The 22,207-nt window shown below is 36.9% G+C and overlaps 1 protein-coding gene across 1 annotated transcript in view; it reads right to left on the reverse strand.

Moving 5' to 3' along the window:
- WDR72 (WD repeat domain 72) overlaps positions 1 to 22,207 on the reverse strand; it is a 194,029-nt gene that overhangs the window by 90,539 nt on the left and 81,283 nt on the right. Inside the window, exon 14 of the mRNA XM_003784626.1 lies at positions 2,151 to 2,965. Coding sequence (XP_003784674.1) covers positions 2,151 to 2,965 — 815 coding nt within the window. The remainder of the gene's footprint in view (positions 1 to 2,150; positions 2,966 to 22,207) is intronic.

The raw sequence follows: 22,207 nt of genomic DNA on the forward strand, positions 1-22,207 counted from the left end.
GAGGGGGGACCTCACCACATGTGCATGATGCAATGGTACATTTCAAAATTATTTTTAAAAGAGTACAATTGTGATGGGTGTGTTACTTAGATCAATGTAAGCATTTCACATTGTATATCAAATCAGTACACTGAACCCTATAAATGCATCGATGTACACAGTTATGATTCAATTAAAAAGTATGGTAACAATTAAAGGCCATTTAATGGAGGCAAGCTGAAAGCCCCTAAGTTCCCCAAAAGGGCACCAGACATGCCATCTCCAGCCTGTATTGTCAGGAACCAACTCAGAATGAAAACCTCTGGCAGGCAATAATTAAGTCCTCTATCAGCTCTGTGGGATCATGATGAGGCAAATACATAAAATGTATTAGCAGCCTAAGTTTTTAAGAACTTGAAGATCACTTCTCCATCCACCTCATTGAGGAAAAGAGGAAAATAAGGCCCAGAAAGGCTAAGTGACTAGCTCAAAGTCACATCACCAGTTTGACAACAAACCGGGATCCGATCCTAGCTCTTCAGACTCTAGGCAGACTACATTTTTTTTTTTTGTAACCAAACTTTGATGCTGTATAATTTTCTTAGCAATAGAAAAAAAGAGACAAGTAAAAGTTATCTGCCATTTTTTAAAAAAAGACTTAGGCATTTAAAACAAACAAATGAAAAGAAAATAGAGAAAAACTCCATATGTCAATCATTGAAATGTACCATTCTCTGTTTTCTCATAATTAGGGCCATCAAAAAGAAAATTAAAAACCCTTGTAACATGGTAGTATTAGAATGGAAAGAAGCATAACATTGAGCTCTATATAATCCTTTTGGACTTCCACCAGACTAGAGGCTCACTGAGGGCAGGAAATCTATTTATACAGTGCCTGGCCCAGATTTTTGTTGAACTTCGCTCTTCTCAAAGGACAGAAACATCAGGGCCTCTCTGTCACCTACCCTGTAATGGGCAGTTCAAATAATGTCTCTTGTAGAAAGCCTTTCTGATGATTCCACGTAACACCGATTATTTTCTTGGCTCTAATCAGCTATACTATTTATTTATACTACAGATGTTTGTCCTTATCCCTTTACTTGTCAATGTTTTCGACCAGTTTCGTGGGCATTATCTTTATCATTTGAATGAGTTTCTATCCAAATCCAAAATGTATTTTCCATTTCTTCATGAAGCCAGTACTCAGGGTATAGGAGAAGGTCAGTAAGTAAACATTGGGTAAATTAAATTCAATGCTGAAATATCAGACCATGAAAAACTGTAATGAATATTAACAGTGGGAGAAGGTAAACAGACAGTTGAGATTAGTAATGAATCAGGCTATAGAATTAGACCGATGCTCTGAAGAGCAGAATTAACCTTTAGTTTGATACTTTCTCCCCATAAGCTTCAACATCCTCATCTATACAATCAGCAAAACAATAATATCTATGTCCCATCTTTGTTGTGCTTATTAGATGAAATCATGAATGTAAAGAGATTATACAATGCCTAGCAGATATTAAACACTCAAAAAATAACTATTATTATTACTAAATTGTCATTTCTATAAATGACTTACTCAATAGCGTCTTCTTTTTTTTTTTTTTTTTTTGTTTTTTTTTATAGGCTGGATTTGAACCCGCCACCTCCAGAATATGGGGCTGGTGCCCTACTCCTTTGAGCCACAGGCACCACCTCCCTCTTCTATTTTAATATGCCAAAATATGAGCTAATGGTATAATTTGAGGTATGACATTTTCCAACTTTTCTTTTCCTTATGATATTTAAAATATATCATCATAAGCATTTACTTAAATGTTCTTTTTTCATCCTTAATTTATACCATGTATGGCACATTTCAAGGTGTATGTTTGTATCTACTGATTCATTCAGCATCCAGCACTAGGTCTTCCTTGGTACATTTTTATAACAATGTATATTTGTTGAATGAATGAATTTTAAAATCTATAAATGTATTACCAAATTATCCTCCAATCTTAAAGAATTAAAAGAAAGATTTTTTAAATATGTTTTGAACAAAGAAGTTGTTGCGTATTTATTCCCCCATTAGAAGGCAGAAAGGAAAACAGAAGAGCTGAATATATCAGATAATGATGATTTTTTTAATGTCCCCAATTAGATAGTCAAAATCGGTAGCCAAGTCTTACCTGTCAATTCCATGGGCCAATTCCAAAGGCGTGTTAACTAATTTATTAACTAAAAATAGTCTGCTCAATAAATAAACTATGATATTTGACTCCTGCAAAGAATCACAATTATTTTCCAGTCCTCTTGGAATTACAAGCTGATTTGGAAGAGTAGCTATGTATTTACTTGACAAGTCCAAAACTTTTCCAGAAAATAAATTTACTCTTGAATCGTCTCTTTCCAATTCAGTATTGCATAAATCCCAACCCGGCAACATCAGTGAGAAGTGGTCCTCGTTTGAAGCAAGTCCTAGAGAAACGGGACCCTGAAGCTTTAAAATATTGAGATGCTTCATGCAAAGATAGTCTAATTCTTCATCCACTCCCCATGGTAAGAGACAAGATAAAAACAGTTTAGCTGTGTCTATTGTGAGGTTGGCATCAACTTTTCTGGGTGGTTTAAGGTGCATCTTTTTGGAGCTCTTCATTTTCTTCTGTCTTCTAATGCCATCATTTTCTTCTGCGAACTTGTTGGTATTATCTCCGTGGGCCAGGCTTTCACTCACAGGCTTGGCTTGTGCCTCTGCTGAGAGAGGACCACAGGCACTTCTACTTTTTTTCAGTGTCATTGTCTTCTCTACGGTGCTCTTGGCTCTTCTCAGGATCTCACTCCCATAGAAAGAACTGGAAGGGTCACTATCCCTGAGGGGGGGCGGCAGCAGAAGTTCAACGAGGTTTTCCAGATCAAACAGAAGGATATGGAAGCCAACGTAGCTCCATTGTGTCTTCACAGGCAGGACTTTAAAAGGCCTTGGGAAAGACTCATTATCCACAACCTAAGGGGGCAGAAAAAAATATTTATGTGTCAAAGTTCTTGCTCTTTATTTTATTAAAATTCCATGATGTTAAAGTGACATGGAAAAAAAAAAAAAGTCACAAACGGTGGTATAGCTAAAGGTAAATCATTTCCAGTGTTTTGGTGTTAGCTGTAAAAATTCCATTCTAAATTAAATGTTCTGTATTCTAAAATTCTTTGGAAACTTTTTTTCATCCTCAACGTTTTGTTTTTCCTCTGAATATGAATTAGGCCTCTGGAGTAAGACGGCATCAGATTAACATCCATTAACATACACTCTCTCCTCTTCCTATCACTGTGGTCACAAAGACATACAGACGTACTCACATGCACAGATGTAGGAAATATTTTAGCAAGAATGGTTCTTTCAAATTTGTTAAAAATTTTAAATAACTGTAAATAATGTTATTAACCAATGTTGGATTGTTTTGAAAAACAACACTCAAAAAAAAAAAAAAAAAACAACTCATCTTGGAGACTTAGATTTGATTTTTGCCCCCAAGGACAGGCACAGTGGGGTTCCATACTTCAATCAAGTTCATGTTCATTTATGAGACTGTCCTTGAGTACCCTATGCCTTCACACCAACTCATGAGTCTCCTCTACTTTGCTCCCTTTCTTCTTCTTCAGACTTATGATTACCATATAAAAAATTTGTTTGTTGTCTGTTTATCCACTAACATTCAAGCTCCACCTTTCCAAGAATTTTGTATATTGCTTACTGTAAGTAACTACGAAATAGTGATGTTAAATGGTACTTCTATTAAGAGACTCAATAAGTATTTGTTGAATTAATAATTAGCAAATTTATACAACAGAATACCATTTAAATATTTAAAATGATGGCATAAATGATATTGACTGGTGGAAAGAAAACAGTATCCTATTAGACCAGAGGCTCTCAACCAGTGGCTCGTGACTGTATTAAAAGGTTGCGGCATTAGGAAGGTTGAGAACCATTGTATTAGACAGAAAAAACAATTCCCCTTTTATAAAACTATTTGTGTGTGTAAGCCAGGTATGGTGGCTCATGCTTGTAATTCTAGCATCTTGGGAGACCAAGACTGGAGAGTTGTTTGTGCCCAGGACTTCGAGACCAGCTGGGGCAACTTTGGAAAACCTAGTCTCTACAAAATGTAATAAAAAATTAGCTGGGTGGAGTGGCCTGCACCAGGAGATCAGATAAGCCCAACAGTCGAGGTTGTAGTGAGCTGTGATCATGGCACTGCCTGGATGACAGCATGAAACCCTGTCTCTAAAAAAAAGAAAAAGAAAAAAGCTACAAACCACACACACAAAATAAAAATACCACGTGTGTGTATGAATATGTAACAAGAAAGTTACAAAATATATGCACCAAATATTTAGCTGGGAAGAGGAAAATTAAAATACCTGTAATCTTTACTTATACTTCACAGTTTTTGTTTGTTGATTTGGTTATCTAAAAATGTTTACAGTCCTCATATAATTTACAATCACAAGAAAAGAAAACTTAAAAAGCAAACTATTAGACAGTATAAGTGGCAGAAAGCAAAATGGGGAACTAATGGTAAAAATCATATTTTTCCACGAGGCAGATAGTGCAAGGGTTAATTATTACTAAATAAGATTACCATACAAATGAAAACTGGGCAAAGAGCATCAATAACAACTCACAATGATATTCAAGTTAAAGTATTAAAAAGCCACAAGCCGTAATCAAAGAAGTGACATTAGGATAATACCATTCACTGCTTATTAATTTAGCAGAGACAATATCTTACACTCTTTTATTATGTAGTGATTAATATAATATATACACCATATAGTTTAGTCTTTTTAGGATTAGTAACATATAAGAGAAATAATGTACAAAGAAACATGGACAAAACTATATGGTATGATTACTTATAATTATCCCAAACTAGAAAAAAATCTAAATCCCTCAACAGTTGAATAGCAATTTGTGAGGTATCACGCAATAAAATACATGACAATGAAAATGAAAGAATCATAGCTATTACATTCAACAATGTATGTAACAGTATGAATCTCATCAGCACAGGGTTGATCAAGAAGCCAGACACGAAAGAATGAATTCTGTATCATGTCATTGCTATTCGTTCTAGAGAGCAGAAGAAAATAAAACAATGGGGTTTAGGGGAGCAGGTGTAGATAACAAATCTACAAAAGTAGTGGCTATCTTTTGAGGATAACAGGGTACAGCTGCCCGGATGCTTGCCTGTTTTATTTTTGATCTATGGGGTGATGATACAGCTGTGTGCTTTTGATAATTCACGGAGCTGCACGTGTTGGTCTCATGTTCTATGTTTTTCTATATATGTTATATTTCACAGTAAGTAAATACTGGAAATGAACTATATGTATAAGAAATATCGAAAAAGTGCTCTCATTCCAACTAAAAAGTAGAACCTGTAGTGACTTTGTACCCTGCCTGCTGTCAGCGGCAGCCAATATTTTAAATTTCATGTTTATGATTTCTTCATTTCTTGTCTTTCTTTTTATTTTTACATAGACATGGGATTATCAGGTTTCCACTTTTTGCCTTCACAGAATTAAATAGGCTTAAAATTTACCAACAATAGCAATGTTTAAGATAAGGACTAGAAACACCTCGTGAAGAATGAATGAAGATAAATACATTCAGAAAAGAAATCATCTTAAACTTCATGTCTTAACCTCAAGTATGTATTCCTAATAGACACACTTAATTTTACATGGTTTTTTTTATTTTCACAAGAGTGCCATTTTATTATTATAATTTTTCTTGATTTGTATTATTTATGTTGAATGCTACATTTGTGAGATGCATATGTTAATAACTATAACACTAGCTCTTTCATTTTCACCCCTGTGAAGTATTAACACAATATAACTATTGCTTATTTATTCATTGCTTTTATGTGTACAATTAAATCATTTATAAGATTTTTGTTACAAAAATAAAGCTACAGTGAATATTCTTCTGGGCAGACTTCTGGTGCACTTTCGCAAAAGTATCTACAGTACCACAGGTAATTCATAGGGTACGTACACCTTCCATTCTACAAGAATATCCCAAATTGTTTTCTAAGCAGTTATATCCATTCGTAATCTCAGAAGCAGTGTATGAAAAGTTTCCATTGCTCCACACCCTCGTTTACATTGGCCTTCTCATTGTTGTCAATACTAAATTGTTACCCATTGTAATTTTCATTTAATTATTCCTATTGAGCATCACTGCAATATTTCACTGGCCTTTCATGTTTGTGCTTTAAAATACCAATTTGTGACTTTCATGAATTTTCTATTTGTACTTTTTCTTACTGATTTTTTGAGTTATATATATATTCAGGTAGTAATTTTCACTGTTTATTTGTTCCAGATACTTTCTCCTTATTTGTGGCTGTCTTATCACTATTTTTAGTAGTTTTCTTTTTTCTGATAAACATCAAATTCCTATTTTACTACTTTCAAATTTAGGAAGCATTCACTCTAGTGATTTATATGTTTTTGTTTTGTTTTTTTGCAGTTTTTGGCCAAGCCTGGGTTTGAACCCGCCACCTCCGGCATATGGGGCCAGCGCCCTACTCCTTTGAGCCACAGACACTGCCTGTGATTTATATGTTTTGTGTTCTTAACAAAAAAAAAAAAAAGGAAAGCTTTCCCTATTAAGAAACTAATTTTTTTTAATTTAAAGTTTTACATAATTTTTAAAATCTTTAATAATTTTTTTGGTTCTTTTTTATTGTTTGGGATTCACTGAGGGTACAAAGAATTAGGTTACCCTGATTGCATTTGTTAACTAAATTCCCTCTTACAATCCCGCCCCCAAGAAGTGTGCCATACACCATGACACCCCAAACCCCACCCTCATCCATTCTCCCCAGCTCCCTCATACGCCTACCCCACCATGTACTAAGTAACCTACTGCCTTCGTATTAGAATTGAGCACACGGGATTCTTGCTTCTCCATTCTTGTGATGCTTTACTAAGAAGAACGCATTCCGTCTCAATCCAGGTTAAGACAAAGGGTGTAAAGTTTCCATCAAATCTTTAATAATTTTTATTTTTTCCTTTTTTAATTTGGTTTGCAACAGAGGACGCTTTTCATGTTTCTTTACTTTGATATCCAGCTGCTCCACCACCATATGTGAGCTTGCCCTTGCCTCACTGATCTCTATTACCTGGGGCATTAATCAATTTATCTAACACTACCCAATACTACAGTGTATTAGAAAAAGACAACATCTTCTTAGGTAGATTGTTCAATTTTGCTCTTTCATTCGTTCATGTACATTGGAGAACAAGTTCACCAAGTTCCAGATTATATCTCCTGCTTATTTAGACCCTGTTTAATTTTGTAATAGGTTTATAATTGCTTAAAAAAATGTTTATATTATTTGCTTATTGTTTAACTCTCTGTAACACCTAAAACTATAGACCCTTTTTTATTTATTATTTTTTTGCTTGCCAGCAGTTTGTCAGCCTTGATATTCTTTTCACAAAATCAACTTTTGACTCTCTTTATCCTCTCTACGGAATAATGTTGCTCTTGAAAGATAGTTTTGCTGAGTGTACAATTTTAGCTTGACTTATTTTCTCACAGCACTGCTGAAGGTATTATTCTGCCATCTTCTAGCTTCCTCTGAGGCAGGGGAGAAGTCAGCTGCTTGTCTATCACACCTCTCATCCTTACTCTCTGCTGTATTTTTAGATCCTTTTGTCTCTAGCAATTCCCTTAAATATCTTGTTAACTCTGGTATGCATTATTTTTAAAGATTATTTTTAAAACAGTATGTTCATTATATTTCAAGAATTGATGTTCAGACTATTAGTACACAAATAGAAACTGAGTTTGCAAAGAACATTAAAAATGAAAAATATTCACGCTTGATAATAGAGAGAGAAGTGGGCACTCTCTTACACTGCAAGATGAGGGTAAGTCATTCCTTATTTTATAGAAGACAACCTGGCAAGGTGTGTTACTAATTTTATTTTTAATTTTTAAGACAGAGCCTCACTTTGTGGGTCTGGATAGAGTGCTGTGGCATCACAGCTCACAGCAGCCTCAAACTCTTGGGCTCAAGTGATCCTCTTGCCTTAGCCTACCAAGTAGTCAGGACTACAGGTGCCCACCAAAACACCCACTTATTTTTAGAGATGGGTTCTCACTCTTGCTTGGGTTGGTCTTGAACTCCTGAGCTCAAGCAATCCAATTGCCTTGACCTCTCAGAGTGCTAGGATTATAGGCGTGAGCCATCACACTGGCCTGTGTTACTAACTTTAAAATATATATCCTTCAGTCCAGAAATTATTTATTTTTTTTTTTTCTGGAGACATAGTCTCATTTTGTCACCCTGGGTAAAATGCCTTGGCATCACAGCTCACACTCTTGGGCTTCAAACTCCTTGGGCTTAAGTGATTCTCCTGTCTCAGCCTCCCCAGTAGCTGGGCCTACAGGTGCCTGCAACAATGCCCGACTATTTTTTAGAGATGGGGATCTCACACTTACTCAGGTTGGTCTCAAAACTATGAGCTCAGGCAATCCACCACCTCAGAACTTCCAGAGTGCTAGGATTACAGGCATGAGCCACCACGTCTGGCCTGAGAAATTCTTTTAAAAATAATTTATCCTAAAAGCAAAATTATAAAGATTCACAAACTCTGATAAAGAATGTTTACCAAAGAATTTGCTATATCAATAAGTTAAAAATAACTTAAATATCCCATATACTGATCTGCCTAAATACATTATTATATGTGCACACAGTGAAACACTATGTTGTCATTAAAAAAAGGTTTGTGTAAAATACATAACGTCATGGCAAGAAATTTACATTGGTTGTTAATGGGAAATATCTAAATTTTTAAAAAGTATAATCCATTTTCAATAAAATTACAGAATTCTTTTTTATTTCTTTTGAGACACAGTCTCACTTTGCCATCCTGGATAGAGTATCATGGCATCATAGCTCACAGCAACCTCAGACTCATGGGCTCAAGTAATCCTCAGCCTCCCAAATACCTGAGACTACAGGTGCTCACTATAACACCTGGCTAGTTTTTCTATTTTAAGTAGAGACAGGGTTTCACTCTTGCTCAGGCTGGTCTTGAACTCCTGAGCTCAAGAAATCCATCTGCCTGGGCTTCCCAAAGTACTAGGATTACATGTGTGAGCCATTATGCACAAAATCCTTAATATCTCCTTTGAATTGTATCTATTCTTAAAATGTTCACAAAAACCTATATTTCACCATGCTAAACATAAAGCTCTTTTGAAACTATAATTCAAATTGCAAAGAAAATGTCAGTAATAGACATGGCTAGCTAAATGTTTTCAACATGTGTATCTCAAAAAAAAAAAAGTACATTAACCAGATTAAACTCAAAAGCGTGAGAATACAATTTACAAGATCAATAATCAGAAGCCAATATTTTAGATATATAAAAAAATCACACAAATCAATTAATAAAATATCCATATCTCAAGAGAAAAAATAAGCAAAGGAGATAAAAATACCCCAGAGGGATAGATTTTTAAGCTATTTGTCTCAACAAAAGGAAACAAGTATAAAATTTTATATAGCATACTGGTTTTGATGTGTGAAGTTAATTAACATTTTTAAAAACTTACAAACAGACAAAAAGTAGAGTATACTATGCTGTTGAGTGCTCATTCCAACCAGGACTTTGACAGGATCTAGATGGCCACAACCCTTTTCAAAAACACTGTGGTGACATGTATTAAGAGTCTTAAAAATATTCAGTACTATCTTCTCTAACGCAGATGCTATTCCCTACTTTACATTCTTGGAGGCCACCATTCCTAGCTCCACCCTCTAGGTCCATGTCAGTTTTCATTCATTGAGCATTCATTCAGGTTTGCTTCTCAGAGCACCTAATAAGTGGAACGTGATGTTGTTTGCTTCCACACAATAAGGAACAAGGCCCAGAAGCCACATGGATGCAGCTACATTCAAGAGGGGAGAAAGAAGAGTGCCTCGAGCTTGGTGAGGCAAGTATCAGGGGGAATATGGAAAACCATGAAGGCAGGCTACATGCAGCCTGGAGAATACAAGAAGTCCAAACAGAAGTGACAATAAATCTGAAAGACTAAGAAGAAAATGCAGAAAACAAAAAGCAGGAGGCAAAGTATTCCAGACAGAGGGAAGGGCATGAGAGACCCTTAGGGTGATGGGTGGAAAAGGTTGAGAAGGTATACACAGAGCATACACACTCCTACGAAGGATTAAACCACAAATATGGCCTGCAAGGGGAAGGGGAGAGGAGGGAAGAGGAGGGTGAGGCATTGGGTGGGATCTCACCTAATGTGCACATCGCAAGGGTACATTTTAAAATAAGTAAGAGCAAATTTTAAATGTCTTATGACAAAAAATACTTAAGTGAGGTGATGGCTATGTTAATCAGTTTGATTTAAGCATTCCACGTTGTATATCAAATCATCACATTTTATCCCATACGTGTATACAGTTATGATTTCACTTAAAAATTATGGCTCAGCGCCTGTTGCTCACGTGGCTGAAACACCAGCCACGTATACCAGAGTTGGAGGGTTTGAATCCAGCCCAGGCCCACCAAACAACAATGATGGCTGCAACCAATGATGCCTGTAGTCCCAGCTCCTTGGGAGGCTGAGGCAAGAGAATCACTTAAACCCAGGAGTTGGAGGTTGCTGTGAGTTGTGATGCCACGGACCCTACCCAGGGTGACAGCTTGAGGCTCTGTCCTCAAAAAAAAAAAAAAAAAAAATTAAATTAAAATTAAAATGTCAGTATGGCTGGAAGACAGGTTATGAAAATGTAGAGAATGGACCAGATAAAGAAACAGAAACCAGATTATATAAGTCTTTATAAACACTATTGAGCTTCAGATTCATTCTAATAGTAGTTACAGGCCTTGAGGGGTATTTAAACAAGGAAGTCAGCTAATCACAACCATAGCTGGGGTTTCTTTTGGAGTACTGGTTAACCAAGCAGGCTGAAGGTAAGGTTCCGCCCTCCTATGCACTTCTACTCCCCCAGAGTTATATCTTCTCTGGCCACAGCACCTAGACCTCCCCAGTCACCGGGCCTAGCAAAGTCATAGCAATGATTCAAGCGATGTGACACATCCCCTGCTCTCTTCTTATTTTGACAGACCACTGCACTGCCAGAAACAGAAATCCTAAATCCCTGTCTTTAAATATAGTTACCTTATCTCAGGAGCAACTGGACGTTTTACATTATTTTAAAATCATAAATGTCACTCCAAATTTATTTGACATACAACCAAGCTGGTTTCCATTTGAAAACAAGTCTATTAGATTATAGGTATGAACAGTTTCTATGATTTATTTATTTATTTATTTATTTATATTTATTATTTTGGGGACAGAGTCTCACTCTGTTGCCCTGGGTGGCGTCATAGCTCACAGCAACTTCAAACTCTTAGGTTTGAGCAACCGTCTTGCCTCAGGCTCCCTTAGTAGCTGGGACTACAGGTGCCTGCCACAATACCCAGCTAGTTTTCTTATTTTTAGTAGAGACACTCTTGCTCAGGCTGGTCTTGAACCCCTGAGCTCAAGCACACCACCCACCTCAGCCTCCCAGAGTGCTAGGATTACAGACATGAGCCACCAGGCCTGGCCTAATTTCTATATGTTCAAGTACTAAAATGATTAAGTATTGTTCTAGCCTGTCACCAGGGAAATTTTAGGAAGCATATTTTTAAAGTCTTATAAGGAAAGAGGCTATTACCATCATTCTGGACATAAGTAATGTAGAAAAAGGATAATAAATGCCTACAATAATAATTCCTAAGTTTTTACATGGTAAGGACTGGGTAGACACAATATTTGGTGATGTTTAGCAAAGGCTATTAGTAAATCTTAACCTTAGTTATAAGTTACATACATTTCTCAAACAAAAATTCTACTGAAAGTAGTATGCCACATCACCACTGATGCTGTGCAAAAATTAACTATAATTATATTAATTGTAGCAGGAGAAGGTACCTCTAAACCATCATTCTAACATAAGTGTTTTGGAAACATTCATCGGTCTGGTTGCAATTAAAAAGTCTAGAACAAGGAATTATATGCAATAGTGGTTCATTCAATCGATGCCACCGCACAAGGGTGAGGGCTAAATACAAACTTTAAGTCATTGGTTCTCATGGTGTTCACAGAATAGTCTGACTTCCTGACAGACGTGCACTTTCCAGACTTGGCATAGGTAGAGAAGATGCTGATATTTTCCCTAGTGTAACACCTACCACTTTTACTCCAACCTTCAGAAGTTCCAGGGTGAGGAAAGGCTCAACTACAAGTCCAAGTTACCTTGCAAATGCAAACAATGTAACCTAATCTTATGTATTAATGTGAAATTTAAAAAAATATAAAGAGAGAGAGAGAGAAAGTATTGTTTACAATCAGGACAGCAAGAGGGTCGCATTCAAGACCAAGCCATTGCAACCTCTGAACTTTGGAGAATCCGGGGGGTTAAAATAAAGCTGAGACATCTACATGTGAATGCTAGGAACAGCAGGTGGGGAGTAGGAAGAGGCAGGCAGGGCCAAATTCTTTGTCTGAGTCCACAGACAGGGAAAAGCTACTGAGTCAGAAAGTCTGCGAGTAGAATCCCAGATGGCCAGCAGGCAGACGTTACCCTTTTACCATCCTCAAGAACCCAGACCAACTGACGAGGAAAATGACAGCCGACACCACAAAATCCAAACTCAACTCCACAGACATATAAAAAAGAAAAACAAAAAGTTTCAAAAAGTTAGAAAACAAAGGTAATAGGTATAAAGGTACAAGTCTATTGCTTTCATTTAAAAATGAAAAAGCCTTCTGACTTATTTTTTTTTCTTTCCTCTGACTATACTGAGTTTGCACATTCTTCTTCCTTTTCTACCTGATTCAAAAGAGAAAACAGTAAATAAGGCTGGTTTTGCTCCGTGCTTTGGAAGGTGGAAATGCACTTTCTAACAACACGTTCTAATAATTTCTCTCTCACAACATACTAGATCCCCCACTGACTTTGGTATAAAAGGATTTGACCTGCCCAACCCACCACAAGCATAAAATACACTGGGTAATACTGATGCTTAAAACTACCCTGAGCTTCTTACTTTTGTGACTTTATGCGATAATACTTAATACAAGCATTTAAATACTAAGGGAGAAAACATGTAGACAGTAACGCCGACTCCCTTTCCTTAAACTAAGAAAAAGTGAGAGGCAGAGAAGTGAATGAAATAACTTGTCCGAAGTTACTACCCACTGGGCAAACTGTCAAGCCAAGGTTCCCGAGTCTATGATTTTCCTGACCACTCTACAGATGACATTACCCACTTAAATTCTTCAGAGAAGGGAATAATGTTTCCTACTTACTATTCCTAAAATATACAAGGGTCCTTATCTAAGCATTCATTTTATGAGACACCACGGTCATAAACTTTATAAGGAAGAAAAAGTCACTGTTACATCAAAATGTTCACAAATGAACTAATTATAAAATTAGTACCTAAACACTCATCACCTGTGTAACACAAAGGTCCAGGCCCATCTGTTGGGCTCCGTGTGCCCATCAGGCGATGTGATTTAATGGCAGAGTAGATAGTAAATACTGTTACAGATGGCGGATTATACCACATTTGTGATGGTGACAGCGGAGGTTTTGAAAATAATTGATTTCTAGTCAAGGTGGCAAAGTCTGGTCTTGGAAGCAAACTATGTCTTTCAAACTTACGGCACCAATAGGGAAAATCTTTTTTAGAGAAACTAAAAAGAGTTTAGGCAAGCTTAACTATAAAATCAGCATCTCAGCAACCCAAAATAGAACAGAGGAGGAAACACAAGGGGCTGGGAAAGCTAAAGCCGCAGGCGTGCTCAGCGACAGATCGGCAGGGAGGCCACTGGGCTTGGGCATTCAGCTCTGAGGCCAAAGGTCAGGAAGGTGGGCAACTTAGGAAAGTCCTAGTGTCACTTGTACCTGCAGAAACCCACAAGACGGTTCACTGATGAGTCAGACAGACGCCCACTATTAGTACAGTCTAGGCATCACTCTGGGATAAAAGCCTTGAAAAACTATACAGAAGCAACAATAAAACAAACCAACAGGGAAGATCAGCGGAGAGTTGGGAGAGAGAGACGAAGGGAGGGAGAAATAAATGAAAAGAAAAATCAGGAGACACAAAATTTTTTCTCTAAAATGAGTTTGCAAACTAAAATTTCAAAGCATAGGAAAGAAAATCCTCAGAAAAACAGCTAAAAAAATAAAAAACAAAATACATATTTACTTCCCCTGTCCCTTATTCTCTCTCTCAACTCTAACAGAGACTCTGGATCACATTTTTAGCCTTAGGTAGTCACAGAATTGCTCGTGCATGGACATTTCATCTTCCCAAAGAGTGAAGCTCCTTTAATACAGGCATTATATCTCCTTGTGGGAGCTACTTGAGGGCAGGATTCATGTCTGATTCTTTTGGTGGGGGACACGGAGGAACAGGCTACAGCTCCAGGCGATTATTTTGCAAACAGTAGTTTGCAAAGGCAAGAAAATTCCTGGAGTGAAAAACTTTGCTATCTCTTACGCACAAAACAGCACTGACTAAGGAAAGCAGTTGGTTTCCTTTTAACTGTAAGAAAGGACCTGAACAAACACAAGCTGTAACTGTCCCATGTGTGCCCAACTTCTCAGCGGATAACACTAAACAAAGCCTTTTTTCAGGAATGAGATGAGAAAAGCTCAACACCTCATGCAGCGGGCACTATCTAATGGCAGCTCCGTCACAGCCCAATGTCCCCAGGGCCTGAGCAAAGTAAATGATGCTCAGGTCTCATTTCCAGGAGAACGGGGCTTTTATTTCCTTCTAATCATGAAATAGCTACCCTGAAATAAAAAAAGAAAATGACACCAGCAAGGAGAACGGCAGAGTTCTCCTCTATGGCAACATGCCAAAGGCTTGTTTCAGGAAAAGTGGTATTTAGTCACTGATACTTAAACAAATAAAATATTCTTCCAGATTTGTAATCAGCTTTTTATACTTTCTCCTAATCACGTTATTTTCTCGGTGCACAGTGGCCTTTCATCAAATCATAGGAAAACGGCCTGAAACAGCAGAAGAATTGGGTAACTTTAAAATATCAAGAAGGCATTATTGGTGCTCTAAGCCACAGTTACTGTAACATCAAGCTTCTTGCTAAGAAAATCCACTCCATCTCCTGATAGCCATGTTTCTTTTTTTTCGTTTCCTAATTTTTCTTTTTTTAAAATAAGGTCTTCTTCTTTTGCCTGGTCTAGAGTGCAGCAACATCATCATAGCTCCCTGTAACCTCTAACTCTGGAGATCAAGCAATCCTGACTCAGCCTCCCAAATAGATGGGAATGCAGATGCATGCCACCTCACCTGCGCTAATTTTTTTAATTTTTTGTAGACATGAGATCTTGCTACCATCTCATGTCCAAGCTGGCCTTGGACGCCTGGCCTCAAGCCATCCTGTGACCTCAACCTCCCAAAGAACTGGGATTATAAGCATAAACCACTATGCCTGGCAAAATTTATGTATTTATTTATTTACTTTTAGAGACAAGGTCGCATACTATCACCCTTGCTGGAGTGCAGTTGCCCAATTATAGCTCACCACAGCCTCAAACCCCTAGGTTCAAGCGATCCTCCTGCTTCGGCCTCACAAAGTGCTGGATTTACAGGTGTGAGCCACCACACCAGACCTCCCTGTTTCTGGTATAGGCAGCAACATTCTCCCAGTTCACCAGGATTATATGTAGATATTATCTTTTCCCTCTCTTTGCTTCTGTCCTTTTTCTCCAATGCCTCTCACACCATGCCCCCTCCTTTACAATTACTAACCATCTACTCATCCATCCTATCCATCAAATGTATACCGAGTATCTACCACGTGCTGGGTGAGGTGCTGTATGGGGAAGACTCAGTGGTGAGCAGAATGGACACAGTCCCTGACGCGTGTAGCCCGAAGCCTAATTCATCTCACCTGATTTCCTCCCCTGACTCCCCTCCCAGTTGCAGTGTGTGCTTGGCACCGTCGCCCGATTCTTCTACGATTAATAGCTGGTCTTGGCCTTGCGGCCTTTTCTGATTTCTCTGTCTGTGTCTCTTCTCCCACTGAGAATGCCCTGACACCTATCTACAAAAATTGTACCTCTATAGAAATCTCAATTCCTCCAACATACCTCCCTCCATGATCCTCTCCTAATCTCCCCTGCCAGTTATTATCTGGCCTTCCTTGGACTTTCCATGGGAATTCCATTTCTTTTCCAGCCTTTACTTTTGGTCACCATCATACTCATATGGATAAGTATCATTAATCTTTACTCACGCCAATCTCTTAAACGCTGAGGATGCCTCAACCTCTGTTGGTTATGTTAGCAGGGATTTGTTCTATGAGGAATTCATAAACGTGAGGTCTTTCTAGAAGACTTCACCGAGCATAAAAGGGCTAGATAACCTTGAATCATATAATCACGGAATGAAAACATATCCATGTCATTATATTTTCCTCCTAGTAACTATTTAATACTGAAACATAATAGTTGAAGATGCTTATCTTTTTAAAAATAACAAAAAACAGCCAGTCCTTAGTATGATTATTACTGAATACATTTTCGTTAACTTGGGTCGACCTCTGAACATTAGTCCTACATATTTCAGCAAACCTCTCTCTAACCTCCGTGTGAACAGAGAACTTCACTTAAGAAACTGTCAGCTAAGTGAAAAATAAATGTCTCACAACACTAGCTCATTTTAGCACCTAATTACAGGGTCAGTCAAAAGTCAACCTGTTCTATAACAGATAGCCTTCCTCAACAGACTCCCATCATGGAGAGCTTCATTTGGGATGCCCCACTCTTGCGTACTGGTCTACTCGGATGCCAGGGAGAGACTTTATGCCTTGCAAAATCTTATCAGCATAGAATTTGGGGTAACTGTGAAAAGGACAGAAGTTTTTCTTACATAAGCCATTTTTTCACAGATTACAAATGGAAACCAAGGTTGCCTATCTATCCTCTGAACATACATGTGCCTAAAATCATTGAACACTTTTCTGGTCCTTTTTAAAATTCTTTGAAATAAAATGTCAAGGTGAAAGGATGTGTTCCTTTATTTATTTATTTATTTATTTTTATTTATTTAGCAGTTTTTGGCCAGGGAGGGGTTGGAACCTGCCACTTCCAGCATATGGGGCAGCGCCCTACTCCTTTAAGCCACAGGCACCACCCAGGATGTGTTCCTTTAAAGTGTCCATTAAACTGTAAGACTACACAAGCATACCTATGGTAAAACACACTTCAACAAATATGTGTCTCTATAAGTTATTATTGTTCATCCTATTAAAGGATTTAGGGCTTCTTTTAATATTTATTAATCTATAAATAGGAATTTTGCCTTGTTTATAGTGAGAAATGCTTAATAACTATTTGTATTTTTTATAATTCAAATATTAATCTTTACCAAATTTCTTAATTTTCTTTTCTTTAACTTATATGAATGCTTTTAGTTATAAAGATATTAATCCTCTATCAAATATATTGCAAAGATATTTTAAGTCCATCATCAGGCTTTTAAACTGAACCAGTGGTTTTTAGGACTTTTGCAATACAATTTTTTCAATTTTTTAAGTAGTAAAAAAATCATGTTGCATTTATCTTTTTGAAATTTTGCCAATCTTACGCCCTTCCTAACCCAGTTACTAAAAGTGTTATCAAATATTTTCTTCTACTAAATCTATCTTGCTTTATTTAAAACTGACTCATCTGAAGTTTGTTTTTATGAAAGGCAGAAAGTGGGGAGGCAATTTTATATTTTATACCAAAATTATATTCAATTATACAAAAGCCACTTACGAGGTTTCATCTATGATTTTAAGTGCCATCTTTTCCAAAGAGCAAGTTATGATTGATACACATGGTCTTTCCTGAACTATTTTTCCTCCTCATTTGCTTGTTCTTGAATCAGTTCCGAGCGCTATTGCTTTATTGCGTGTGTGCGAGGGTGTGTGTGCATGTATATACATACACAGATGATATACACATTTGACATCTGAGTGGAAAACCTCTTTCTTGCATGTTATTCCTCTATTTTCTAAGCTTTCTTAGCTCAATTTACACATTTATTTTTTCCAGAACGATTTTATAAGCCACTCATCAAGTTCCCAGAAATTCACCAAAAAAGATTATGAAACTTAGTATTATTGCAGAGAGTTGTAAGTATAGAAATCTTTGAGACAATGGAGTTTCCCTCTAGGACTACATCATGTATTAAATCAAGATAATTTTCACGTATTTTAGTAAGTTTTAAAACATGGTTTCATATGGGTCTTCCATATTCCTTATTAAATCTATTCCTATTTATTTTCTGTATTTCATTGACATTACAAATGGAATTATAGCACATATTTTCTAGTTGATGTTATTTGTATGAGTTTTGTTTTAGCAAGCTACCATGTTTAAAATTATTTTTTCTTTGTACCAGAATGTTTGTTGTAGCTCAATTCATAATTGCTAAATCATGGAAGAAGTCCAAGTGCCCATCGATCCATGAATGGATCAATAAATTGTGGTATATATACACCATGGAATACTATGTAGCCTTAAAGAAAGATGGAGACTTTACCTCCTTCATGTTTACATGGATGGAGCTGGAACATCTTCTTCTTAGCAAAGTATCTCAAGAATGGAAGAAAAAGTATCCAATGTACCCAGCCCTACTGTGAAACTAATTTATAGCTTTCATATGAAAGCTACAGCCCAATTATAGCCCAAGAATATGGGGAAGGGGGAGAGGGATCGGAAGAGGGAAAGATGGGTAGAGGGAGGGTGATTGGTGGGACCACACCTATGGTCCATCTTACAAGGGTACATGTGAATCTTTCTAAATGTAGGATATAAATGTCTTAACATAATAACTAAGAAAATGCCATGAAGGCTATGTTAACCAGTTTGGTGAAAATATTTCAAATTGTATATAAAACCAGTACACTGTAACCCATGACTGCATTAATGTACACAGCTATGATTTAATTTAAAAAAATAAAATAAAATTACTTTTTCTTTTATTAAGTTTTCTGATGTACAAATATTTTTTATGCACAGTGTATACTATTACTTTATTTAAATAAAGGTAAATTGTTTCTTTTTTTATTTTTTAATGTCTTTTGGCATTTGCTAAAACTGTCAGAAAAAAGTTAAATAACATAAGGATGAAAGATTACTATAATTTTAATTGGTATGATTATTGCTGCTTTAAAAAATCATTTGGATCATATACTTTCATAACATTGGATAAGTTGGAGTGGTTTTTCTAGGTCTACTTATATGAGTAACCACTCCTTCTTATTCCCTACCATCTGAAGTTGATTTATGTAGTAATATTAGGTAAATGAAATAACACTGGGTCCATTTTAATAGCCCAAACTAGTAATGATTACATATTTACATATAGTCACAAATAGCTTCCCAGTCAGATCTTCTAAAAGACAAGTCTAAAATACTATTTATTGGGCTTAGTACCTGTAGCACAGTGGTTATGGCACCAGCCATATACACCAAGGCTGGTAGGTTCAAGCCTGGCCTGGGCCAGCTAAACCACAATGACAACTGCAACAACAACAACAAAAAATAGTCAGGCATTGTGGCGGGCACCTGTAGTCCCAGCTACTTGGGAGGCTGAGGCAAGAGAATTGCTAAGCCCAAGAGTTAGAGATTACTATGAGCTGTGTTGGCACAGGACTCTACCAAGGGTGACATCTCAAAAAAAAGAGAAACTATTATTTAGTGGAGGTTTGGTTAAAAATCTAACCAGAGTAGATCTATAGGTACTGATATAGAAAGATGCCTGCCAAATATTTTTGACTTAACAAAGCAACTTGTAAAACAGCATTAACCATATCTTATTTTTATGTAAAAGATAAACTTATACATGCACACACAAATCCATATAAATATTTATCTTTGTGCTCTAAAAAGGAGCTCATCAACAGCATCATAATAACAGAGGCTAACACAAGGGCCGTGGTTTGAAGAGAGAGGAGAGGTTTCTTTCCTACCCGTAAATGCCGGGGTCCTCTGTGCACTGTCAGACACTCACTTCCTAAAATTCAGCCTCGAGCCATTAGTGACACAAGAAGACCAATACTGCTATGCTGTATTTTGGAAAGTCTTAAATTAAGACATAAACTGTCCCTGAAAAGTCAAGTTACTCTCCATGTTACTGACATGATATCCAGGAAAAGAAAATGCTTTTCTGGTTTCCCCCTCAAATACATCAAGACACGCCATCTACTTTAACTGATTTAATACCCATAATCACATAAAAATTTCATGGAAAGTACAACTTAAATGCTATTTTCCCTATCTACCTTCTTGTCTCTGGGGGCTGTTTACTATTGGGATTCAACTTACTCTGGGAACTCAGCTACCTTCCTTGAAATGCATATTTCCATTAGCTGATGGACAGTCCCATATTGGTTTATTTTTCTTTCCCCTCTTTCCCAAGACTAACCACTTTCCTAACAAGACACGGGCTCCTCATGTATAATACAAGCTCCTCCACTGCCTGCTGCCTTGACCTTCGAGGACTCTAAAGTGGGAAAACACAAGTGAGGGGAAAAAGTGAAAGATTCTTAATAAATGGAATGATAAATAAATATTTACCCAACGCTAAAACGCTTCCATACAATTTTTACTGTAGCATTATTTGATCTAAAATGTAAAACTGAATTGTTCCAGATTATCGACGTAGGAATTTCTTGGCTCATGTGGATACATGAAATGGGGCATAATAAATGGGAAAGTAACACATTAATTAATACGATAACTAAGTGCTCATTAAGTAGAAGACTTTTATTAAACAAGTCAAACAGTCCATCACAGTGCACAAACAGGTTATGAGGGATTTTGCTTTTCTTTCTAAATGCCTTCCTCTATCTGTCTTGGAGAAGAGGGCAAAGCTCCCTTCTAGCCTACAAAGCCAAAGTCCCTCATTGTTTTGAAGTCCAAATCACGTGGTTTCTAAAACAGATGGGAGCTGGCTTGGGACGTGCTCCTCCTCAAACTTGCTTTGGGATAACCAAATGCAAAGCTGAGAAGCTGGCCACAATAAAAGCAGCTGGTGAAGGAGAGGCTGAATCCGGTCTTTTTCTACTCTTCACCGACCTAAGTCTAGTCTCAGAATAATCCTAGATATCATTTACTTTCTTTAAAATCTGAAATGTGTGTCCACGCACACGCATGTATAGGAAGAAAATAACACCTTTTCCAACAGTTTACAATTTCCATGATACAACTTAAAGTGTCTAAGCTTTAATTGAAAATACTTATCCATGGAGAATCACAGTATCGTTTAATTTTACATATGCAAACTGAATGTATGAAAGATTACTTTATCCATGAAAACGTACACAGCAACCAACTTTTTATACACTACTGAAACTTTTAGTTATGAAATCAAAATCAAGCTTAAGTTTTGCACTTAATTGTAAATGCTAAGCTAATGTTGTATCTTCTATGATTATGTCAGAAATAGATTTCTATTATGATTTGAGGAAAATGGAGTATCCAATGGTCATTAAATAAAGTGATCCTGGAAAAAGATTCAACTATTTGAGGAAGAAAAGAGTGTCCATATTTTAAAGCACACACAAACCCAAACCCCAAATGCAACCAGCACCTCCCTTTATACAATTAAAAATGTGAAATGATTTTACTGGGTCTGTGCTTGCAATTAGGAAAGTCTCTGTTTCAATCTATCTTTTCCTGGTCATACATAGTTTGTCTAAAGATATTTTTATGGGCAAAAAATCTAGACTTTCAAAAGAGCTCATTTATATTTATCCATGGGAATTTTATCTCCATTGACAGAAACTAATGACTATTTTTAAAGGGATGCTTAAAATTGATGAACTAAATGAAATAATCTGCAAAGGCTGTGTTCATACCTCACCAAATATATTTCAACATTAGTCATGACGATTAAATTTCACAGGGCGCCATAAGCAGGTAGGAATATATCAGTGATGAAGAGATATGAAAATCTGGAAACCACTGGGGGCTTGACAGGACCAAACAAATAGCCCAGCCATGTGTAAACCTAACAAGTGCCGACCATTCATTTTTAGATTGTTTGAGCCCTAGGTTGCTAGTTGTTGGCAGGAACACTGTCTCCCTCCTTCGGGTCAGGTGGAAAGGCACATGATTGGCAG

This window comes from Otolemur garnettii, unplaced genomic scaffold, assembly GCF_000181295.1.
Source record: "Otolemur garnettii isolate 467f Iridium unplaced genomic scaffold, OtoGar3 scaffold00011, whole genome shotgun sequence".
In the NCBI taxonomy this organism is placed as follows: Eukaryota; Metazoa; Chordata; class Mammalia; order Primates; family Galagidae; genus Otolemur; species Otolemur garnettii.